Source organism: Lissotriton vulgaris, unplaced genomic scaffold (genome assembly GCF_964263255.1).
Source record: "Lissotriton vulgaris unplaced genomic scaffold, aLisVul1.2 SCAFFOLD_4357, whole genome shotgun sequence".
NCBI lineage: Eukaryota > Metazoa > Chordata > Amphibia > Caudata > Salamandridae > Lissotriton > Lissotriton vulgaris.
The window spans coordinates 160862-171385 of record NW_028252050.1 but is presented as its reverse complement, the minus strand read 5'-3'; the positions used below and the strand labels follow the sequence as shown (position 1 = coordinate 171385).

Genomic DNA, 10524 nt, shown 5'->3' with positions numbered 1-10524 from the left:
AGTTCACCTACTTCTGGCAGGTGGTGCGAAGCCCGAGGATCTGATTACGGCCCTACCAGGCAGAATAATTGAATTAATGAAGACAATGATGCCTGCGGTGCGAGTAATTGGGATAAGCTGGCTGCATGCAAGCAAAAGAAAGATGAAAGCGTCTTGGATTTCTTCACTTGTTTTGAAGAGACGTTTATTGATCATAGTGGTCAGGATTTGAGTGTAGAGGGTGGCCAGCGGTTGTTTCTGGATACGTTTGTATATAACTTGCTTCCTGAATTAAAGAGTTCTGAAAGTGTATGGGCTGTCTCTTCCCCTGCTAAAATATTGGCTACTGCACAGTATTATGAGAATAGAGATAATGAGGAGAAAGAGAAACAAGAGAAGAAAAACAAAGATTTGAAAACAAAGCTTCTTTTACAGCAGGCTTATCCTCCACGTTCTGCACAGCCTCAGCATTCTCAACCCCCACAGTTTCAGAAAGTGTACCAGAAGCCTGAGGTTTTCGTACCATGACCTTCATTAGGTCCTAATCAATGTGCGTATTGTAGGGAAGAGAGACATTACAAGAATAGTTGTCTGTTTTTATTACAGGGTAATATTGGGATGTCTGCTTCACGAGGTCGTGGTAATTTTCAGACAGGATCTAGAGGTAGAGGACGAGGTGTGTCCTCTCAGGAGCAGCGTTCTTTTCCTCCATCTACTACGAATTACTTTGATAAGCAGAGAGTTCAGTCTACGCAGTATTATAATGATGATTACTGTGTTGAAGATGGGGCTGACGATTTTCATATCGAATAGGACAGCCATGGACGAAGTAAGGGAGTTGTGTTGATTCCAGTAGATCAATATGGGCTGTATGTCACTGTCAATACTATGGGTGCTTCAGAACCGTTTCTTTTGGATACTGGTGCGATGAGAAGTTCTATTATGAATTCTAAACTCCCTGGGGCACCTTTGTCTGGCTTAATGAATACTTCTGTAGGATTTTCTGGCGCCCCTGTCTGTAATCCGGTTTCTTGTCCCTTGCCCGTTTCCATTGGTCCTTATGATTTGGATGCTTCACTCATTCTGAGAACTGGTTGTGGTGAGAACCTACTGGGTCTGGATTTGTTGAAAAGACTACATGCAACATTGTATTGTTCCCCTTCTGGCGTGCATCTTACATTGGAGAAGAAATTGACATTTCCCATATATTTGTCCCGAGACCAGTTTCCACCTGAGTTGCTTTCTCTTCCTGAAAGTTTTTGGGCTACAGGCCCAAATGACGTGGGTCGCCTTGCCATCCCACCGTATGTTGTCACAGTGAAAGAGAATGTTAGAATGCCACGCATTCCCCAATATCGTATCTCTAGTGATGGAGAGCACTTTTGGCTATTGTTGATGATTTTATTCAGAAAGGTGTGGTTGAAGAAACGAGAGGCAATGTTTGTAATAGTCCTGTTCTTCCGATTCTTAAGAGAACTGATCCTTCACAGCCTCCTGTTTATCGATTTGTTATTGACCTCAGAGAAGTCAATAAAATAGTTGTGCCACAGTTTCCTGTTGTTCCGGACATTACAGCTTTGTTGACGATGATTCCTGCTTCGGCAGCTTGGTTTTCAGTCATTGATCTCAAGAACGCTTTCTTTAGTATTCCTATTGCTGAAGAAAGTAGGGATATATTTGGTTTCTCTCTAGGTGGCCGAAGTTTCCGATTTAAAAGAGCTCCTCAAGGCTATTGTGAAAGTCCATCCATCTATAGCAAGGCTCTTAAGTCACAACTTGATGCTTTCTCTTTGCCTCCTGGTGCTACGCTTATTCAGTATGTGGATGATTTGCTGGTGGCTGCTGATACGGAAGATGTGTGTAAGAGTGTGACTGTTGCGTTGTTGCATCATTTGTCTGCTTTACATCATAAGGTGTCACCCTCTAAGTTGCAATATGCCCGCCAAGAGGTGACCTATTTAGGTCATCTCTTGTCGAAGGAGGGAAGGCGATTGACCCCAGAACGTATTCACGCTATTTCACAGATGTCTGTACCTACCACACAGAGAGAGGTGCGTGCCTTTTTAGGTATCACTTCCTACTGTAGACAATGGATTCCCAATTTTTCACTTTTGGCTAAACCATTGTTGGCACTAACGTTGAAAGATACGCCCCATCCGCTCCCTTGGACGGATGAATGCCAGAAAAGTTTTGTTGACCTACGTACTGCTCTGTGTTCTGCTCCAGTGTTGGGTACCCCAGACAATAGCAAGTCCTTTACACTGTACGTTCACGAGAGAGAAGGTTGCGCATTGTCAGTTTTGACACAGCAATTCGGAGATAAGCAGAGGCCATGTGCCTATTTCTCCGCTACGTTAGACCCAGTAGCTAAAGCTTTGCCCAGTTGTCTCAGAGCTACGGCAGCTGCGGCAGTTTCTATTAGACAGTCTGCCGGATTAGTGTTGGATAACACACTCATTGTTATGGTTCCACATGCAGTGGATACTTTTCTGAATAGGACAATGACACAGCATCTCACGAGTGTTCGTTTGTCTGGATACGAGTTGACACTTTAAGCGAGTCATGTACATATTAAAATATGTAACACGTTAAATCCAGCTACACTGTTGCCACTCCCAGATGAGAAAGATGCTCAGGACAAACATGATTGTTTTCTCCGAACGGAAGAAGAAACGAAGGGTAGGATTCATTTAAAGGACACTCCGCTCAAGGACCCGGATGGGATCCTATGGGTGGACGGTTCTTGTTTCAAGCTTCCAAATGGGGAGACTACTTCTGCCTATGCTGTCACCACCTTATGCACAATTGTTGAGACAGCACGTATTGGACATAATTCAGCCCAAGCAGCTGAATTAATAGCCTTGACTAGAGTGTGTGTGTTGTCAAAGGGAAAGAGAGTGAATGTGTACACAGATAGCCAGCATGCTTTTGTCGTTGCGCATAGCTTCGGTAAGTTATGGAGGGAGAGAGGATTCTTCACCTCTCACGGGACAAAGATCCAGCATGGTCAGTTAGTGACTGATCTTCTTGAGTCACTTACCTTACCTGCACAGATAGTGATCATAAAGTGCAGCGCACATAAGAAAGTTACAGATGATGTGGGTCGTGGAAATGCATTTGCAGACGAGGAAGCAAAAACTACAGCTAGAGACACCGCTAGCCGAATGTGTGTGGCAGTTCCTGTAAACTGGGTAAGGGAAATTGGAATGTGTGAAGACACGATTGAGAGTGTGAAAACGATAAGGGAGAGGCTACTAAGAAGGAATTGAGTACGTGGAAAGAAAGTACGGGAATGTTAGATTCGATGGGTTGTTGGACGGAATTGTCGGAACATCAGCGATGGTTATTACCAGACGCTTATGTGTTGCCGGTCGTGACTATGGCTCATGGTCCAGCCCACATTAGTTCGAAAGGCATATGTAAGCTTTTGGCTCCTGTGTGGCAGAATGAAGGAATCCCTAAATGTGCAGAGAATGTGGTTAAGCATTGTATTGTTTGTTTAATGCATAACCCAGGAAAGGGTACCCCAACTCCGGCAGTTCATTTTGCTCCCCCTTCATATCCTTTTGAAGTGTTGCAGATCGATTACATTCATATGGATCCCTGCAACAACCTTAAGTATGTTCTGGTGGTGGTATGTGCCTTTTCCCGCTGTATAGAGGCCTACCCCTTGAAAGATAACACTGCATTGTCAACTGCTAAAGTGTTGCTTAAAGAGTTCTTCCCCAGATTTGGTTTGCCGCGAATTGTCTGGAGTGACAATGGAAGTGAATTTGTGGGCCAAATTATGCAGAAAGTGTGTTCTGGCCTTGGTATTAGACAGAAGTTCCATGCGGCAAACCATCCACAGTCAGCGGGTTTGGTTGAGTGTTATAATGGTACACTCAAGCTTAAACTGGCCAAGATTCAAGCCAGTACGGGTCTTGCTTGGCCTGATGCCTTGCCCCTAGCTCTTTGGTCAACCAGAACTACTGTGCACTCTCGTATGGGACTTAGCCCATATGAAGTGGTATTTGGACACCCAGCTAATGTTTGGGGTGTCTCTCGTCCCAAGAAATACTCAGATATACCATATCCTCTGTTGACTGACTATTTGCATGACTTGACTACTAAATTAAGTATTATTCGTCAACAGGTACAAAGTGCTTTGCCAGAGTCCTCCACAGACCCAGGTCACACCATTTTGTCCGGTGACTGGGTCTGCATCAAAAATTTTCAACAGACTAAGAACTTGGAGCCTCGTTGGTCTGCGCCTACGCAAGTTTTGCTCGTCACCCGCACAGCTGTGAAAGTGGTCGGAAGGCGTAACTGGGTGCATGGCGTGCACTGTAAAAAGGTGCCATTGCCATTACCCTTCGACCAGTGGATCCGCAGTGGCATAAGGGAATCTGAATCTGCAGCGATTCCTTGTTTTGTGCCTTTCAGTGATGCTCAAATTTATGGAACTCAGTCCGAGAAAGTGGATGACGACATTCTTCAAGCTGCTGTGCCTGCGCATCTTCGAATAGACACTACCAATCCAGAAACTTTGTTTAAGGACCAGACCGTCCCGAGCAAAACACGCTACAACTTGAGGCCGAGAGCTGACCAAAGGAACTGAACACTTTGAACACTTTTTTCCTTATTACTCAAAGAAATTTTTTCTTGGACCTTTTTGCCTTTTTGCTTTTGTGTGATATTTAGCATTAGATGTGCCATCTGTCTCCATCGCAGGGTCACGGTAGGAGACTCAGACTGTAACCTGGTTTTTGTTCTTTTAGTAAGTGGCTAGTGCTTAAGGATATACAGAAGTAAGTAGCTGAGTGATTGAGGAAGATTGCCGTGAGCGACATTTTTTTTAGATAAAGATGGATCGTACAACAACAATAGGTAGGGAAAATAGGAAGCAGGAAATGAGATTAAAGTATTGTAAATTATTGCGTAGTCGATTTGGCGTAACTTTGTGTGTTTTTATGCTTTTGTGTATTTTATTAGCCTGCACAGGTTGGATCGTACATGTTCTGCAACAGAGAAATGTTGTTAATTCTACAACTTCTTTGCCTTCTCGTCTTTCTGTCTTTTCACATAAAATGCATGCTCTACCTCCTCATGAACAGATAAGGAGAGCCGAATATATGAATAATACGTTCATTCAGTTGTTACACCAACATCAGTTGGCTATTAATATGACTGACTGTTGGGTGTGCGGACTTATGCCACACAATACACGAAAGGGAATGCCATATTTGGTTCTTCCTTTCTCATATGAAGGTTCAGCTTGGGCCTATTTGACTATGTTTTCGACCGCATAGCACAACAGACTTAGAAGCCCTGTAAGGACTTCTGGGAATGGATTGGATTTCAGCCACAGCTCCTTGATTAAAGGTATAGTTGTAATGGCTAAGATTGTAGACAAGAACAAGATTCCGTTAGACGAGAAAAGAGCTTATGACGGATGGAACGTTACCCACTATGTTTCTAGCCTTGGTGACAAAACTAGAAAGGGTGAGTCTTCTCCAGTATAGACTGTACCCCATCAAGGTAATTTTTGTCTCCAAGTCAACAGTAAGAAAGCTGACATCAAGCAGACTTGTTTGTACACCTACATTTTCTCGTCCCCTGATTTTCCTCCGTTGGTTCCGTCTCAAGGAACATATTTTGTGTGTAACGACCGAGCTTATACATGGCTCCCTTCCAACTTTTCTGGAACCTGTTATATAGCCTTTCTTCTTCCCCCTACATATATGGCTCCGTCAGACCACCACAGAGTTAGACATAGCCGAGGTATATTCGATGCCAAGGACACGGTAGAACAAGAGGGAGGAGATTTCCTTAAAGGATTCCTTCCCTTTTGGGGCCCGATGGTCAACAGCTGAAACATCAGGCAATTGGTTTGTGTGGTTGAGACCACTATTAATGTTACTGCAGGTGCGACAGGTAACATTACAGCAGAGCTTCAGGCTGATCGTCTTATGACGTTGCAAAATCGGATTGCGCTAGATGTGATCTTAGCAGCCCGAGGAGGCGTCTGTAGATTGATCGGATCTAGCTGCTGCATTTATATTCCAGATGATGCTCCGGCAGTATACCAAGCCATTTCCAAATTGCATACCATCTCCGATTCGATTCATCAGGACGAAGGAGATTGGTCCTTTATGGGATAGTTTCGGGGAATACTGTCAACTTGGGGATGGAAGATCTTAACGTTCCTTGGAGCAATTTTGGCCATCATATTCTCTTGTTGCCTGTGTGTTCAATGGTCACTTTCAGTTTTAATATGTTTTTTGCACAATATGCCAAGGAACGTTTAATTTATATCTGGAAAATGAATAACAAAAATCTAAGCTTTGGCAATTTACCAGATTTTTTATGTGAAAATGGGCCAAAAGCCAAACCATAAACTCACAATCTGGATGTGGTGGACATGCAATAAGGGGTTGAAATTAGGCTTCTGTGGGACATTTTTCAGACACAATGAAGAGTTTTGTAGTCACCCTGCATTGGCCAACATTACTGTTTTCAGAAATCTCATACTGGATTCAGGTCATGTCCACCTCAAGCATCTGAAACAACTAGAGCGCTTGAGCACCCCAACAAGTGTTTAGTTAGGTCCTATTTCAAAATTAAATGTACGTTCCCTCTCCACCTATACAGCAACAGACTCAAGGAGCCACATGCTAGGGTAGTAGATACTTTCAAGGTCATTGGACCATACTGGATGCCATGAAGACGAGGCCAAAAATAATAAATGACCCTGAAACCAAGTATCAATGTAAACATTTCAGCGTTACTTGAGGGTGAAGCTTACGGAGCTTAGTTACGAGAGGGATTTTTCATCAAAAATTGTCAAAAGGCCAATGGTGAAAATGGCTTCAAATTCTAGCTCTGTAAATGACATGGACAGACATACGGACTAGTTGAGTTTTACAATCCGAATGGTAGCATTTCCATGGACACAACCTAGGTGTTCCAGTGCTTACAACGGCTACCTGTGTAAAATGAGCCCGGCTGTTACTGTTTAGCCTAATCCAAGAAATCGCTGAAAAAAGGGACATGTAGAACTCACCACTGTAAACTTGGACAGCCGACTCCCACGTGAAGGAAATACAATCGGTACCAGTGAATGTTGCTGCAATGTGCCCAATTCCAAAGGGATTAAAAACAGATTGCGACTTACATTTATACAATGTACAAATGGAAAAACAATAAAATAAGATTTTCCAGCTACAAAGCTATATTTAGATGAATTGTTTGTAGTTTATTTTAAAAGAGTGAATTGGGGTGATCGGACGTGAGCAGCACATAGGTTTAAATCTGCAATACCACAGTCTTTCATCGCATCAATAGTCTTAAGTTCAGGACTGCTACCACGGGCGCAGTGCTGGAGATGGCCCTTGGTTCAGACTATAAGACACTTCACTCGACCCCAGGAGCAATGCATGGCGGTGAACGATGGAACCGCAAGATGTTCCTCCTTTCTGCACCATACCCGTGACTTGTCTTGCATGGTCCTGTGTAGAGTGTTGCACTCCTCAGACGGTCGTCCCATGCTGCAGAGAAGGCATTGTTAAGATCAAGAGGTAAAAAAAAGTCTTTCCCTGTGTTCACTTTCAAAGAATCTGTTCTGAGCTGGAAGCTGAAATGTCCAATAACCTCCAAGCAGCATAAGGATTGAGTTCATCTTGATCTCTGCACAATGCCCAAACATACAGCATACGTAGCACCTTATCCGGATCCCCTTCCACCACTTCGCCTTTCTGATTCCTAATCACCATCACGACCTGGGCCTGGAAGGTGATGATCAGCACAGGGCCCTGCTCCATCATCTTCCCCATCGCCAAATCAATGTTGTCGATGTCAAGAATCTTGGAATGGAACTGCAAGGCCATCGCTTTGGCTTGTTGGATTGGATGAGCAAGTTGACTATATGTTGCTTCGTAACACCAGTCTTTGAGGATCTCCGTCTCACCTCGGATCATAGCCTCCAGAATGTTTGGAATGATATCCCTCTCACATTGCTTTAGAAAAGTGTCCTTGTCAAAATTTGGATCCACTTTCAGAATTTCAGTCAAAACCTCTGACATTTCTGTCTTGGAAAATAAACCACCTATCAAGTCAGAGACTTTATCCGTAACAGTCCTCGATGCCTGGACAAGTGCATTATCACTTTCATCGTACTTCATTTTAATTTCAAAGAATCTGTTAAAAACCACGTTGTTGTCCTTGAAATCTTTCCACTGCTGGTACCACTTGGAGTCTTTGTGAAGCACAACTCCCATTGCATCCTCATTTGCTTCAAATATTTTGTCTTCTCTTCCTCCATCCCCGGAGTAGTCAGTTCTTTTCCTCAGTCTTGTAGGGGGACGATACGCTCCTGCTTGTCCAAGGACGCTTTCATCAATCTCCTTTTTTACAGTTTCTGCACCCTGGGAGATGGCCTTAAATGCAGCAGTCTTTCCTAGTTTTTCGCCTCCTTTGGTCACAGACTCTGCTGAATGCTTAGCTGTTTTTGCCGCTTCTTCAACCCCTTCTTTGAATTTCCGCCCGATGTCACTCTTACTTACTTCATCCAAACTCTCTTTCACTGTATCGGTTATTTCGCCAAACTTCTTCCTAAATACTTCGGAAGTCTTCACTGTTTCAGACTCAATATTTTTATATTTTTGCCTTGCTTGCTGCAGTGCATCGGATTCTTCCAACTTTTTGGCTTCTTCTCTGAATTTCTTTATGCTTTCTTTCATGTCTTTATTTTTTGCTAGCTCCTGCTGGATGTTTTCAAGGAGTCCCGATAAGAAACCTTTCCTGCCATTAGATGCATAGTACCTAACCTGGTGTAATTCTACTGGCGGCCTACATATTCGATAAACACGGTTGATGTTAACATTGGATACAGCGTATCTTGCGGCAAAAAGTCGGATATTATTCACCAGGCATTTCCTTATTTACGACTGCCCCCTTTCAGGTCGTAATGCTACCCCCAGTGTCTGTCATCTGTCTACTCCGTTCTTATGCCTTCCCTCCAGTCCTCTGTCATCTAATATTCCCTTTTCACCCCAAGATTTTGGGACCAACGTTCTGCCGGTTTCTGCTGCTGCCGCCCTCACTGCCACTGGGTTGCTACTTTCATCTCCCAAGCCCTGTGCTCCAGTCCTGTCATCTGTCAAACCCCAACGACCCTCACTCATGTGTGTTCAATGTGGTCCTGCAGTTTGTGGCCTGCTGGCTACTTTATGTGTTCCGCAACCTGTAACTCAGAGGACAGAGAATATTAGGATGATGGTGCAGCAACAGCTTGAGGATTTTATGAACATCGATGCTGATTCCGACTCAGATTAGCATGAGTTGGTTTGTTTTTGCCTGAGTAATGGCAAAACGAGGGTCTGAGGTTCTGTAAATTACGAATTCGTTCGTGCTCAGCCTCCATTTTGTAGTTGCCGCCATTTTATGTTGCCCTCACTCAGGCAGCGTGGCGAACGCGATGTTTTTGTCGTTTCTGCATTTACGTGTCAGGTGGCTTCTTTGCCTATGTTTACTAACGAGTGTCAGGGTCTGGCCGAGTACACTAATTCCTGTCTGAGCTGATTAATCCCCGTCAGGACTATTTTTTGGTTCACACCATTGTTTCCTCTAAGTTATCTTATCTGCTGTCCTTTGCTACATGTCTCATGCATTCTCCTGTTTCACTACTGTCCTTCTACAACGTGCAGCTGTGTTTTCTCTACTTGGAAATCGAATTGTGTGGATTCACTTTTGTAATTTGCTTAAGGGGTCGAGTGACAAACATGACCGGGAACTTGAGTTGCTTTGGACTTAAAACATTGTCTATAACGTTTGCCTATCGCTCATGCTCTTGTGTGATTGCATTTTGCATTGTATTGTACTGTATATAAACCTGTGCGCCACGGAGTTAAGTGGCAGTCTCTTTTGAACCTTGTTATACTAACGACTTCTAAGACCACTGTACTAGCTGCAGCTAATAAATACCATCTTCTACGCCAGACGAAGAGTCTGTGTTTCTGTTTCTGACAAGGCAGGTGAATCCCGGGGATTTCAGGCGTACCCTGCGCCGCCGGGCCTTAAGGCTGCGGTTCTCCAACAGGAGAGTGCTCAGAGCCCTAAGGCCACAAACAGAGAATTAGCAACATCCCGGTGCTATCCCATGGGAAAAGCCGACCTTCTGGGTACGGAGAACCCAAATGGGGGTACTTCATTACCTGGTCAGGAAACACCCATGTGTACTTGCCCTGCCTTTCCCTCCCACATGCTCCTCCTCTCAGGGCTTATCCTTGGGGGTGCTCTAGTGGTAGTGGAAGGCCCACTCAGGAATGGCCAAGGAGTGAGAAATACCAACCTAAGCACAAGCTCAACTGCCCCCTCACTGGTCTGCAATGGCAAGACTCATACATGTTTGTCAGGCTATTCTGGTGGGTGATACAATCAGTGCTGCATCCCACTACCAGCGCCTTGAGACCCTCACGGGTAAGTAGTGCGCTTTACAAGTTCAGTGATTGATTGATTGATTGATTGACTACTAGCCAGTGCAGTACCCGTCCTCGGCATGCAGTG

General features: G+C 44.2%; 1 protein-coding gene across 1 annotated transcript; it reads right to left on the bottom strand.

Moving 5' to 3' along the window:
• Positions 1-7451: 7451 nt before the first annotated feature.
• Positions 7452-8898, bottom strand: LOC147662691 (mitochondrial import inner membrane translocase subunit TIM44). The gene has a single exon (XM_086950975.1). The coding sequence runs from the start codon at positions 8697-8699 to the stop codon at positions 7569-7571; it is 1131 nt and encodes a 376-aa protein (XP_086807101.1). The 5' UTR covers positions 8700-8898; the 3' UTR covers positions 7452-7568.
• Between the last annotated feature and the right edge of the window lie 1626 nt (positions 8899-10524).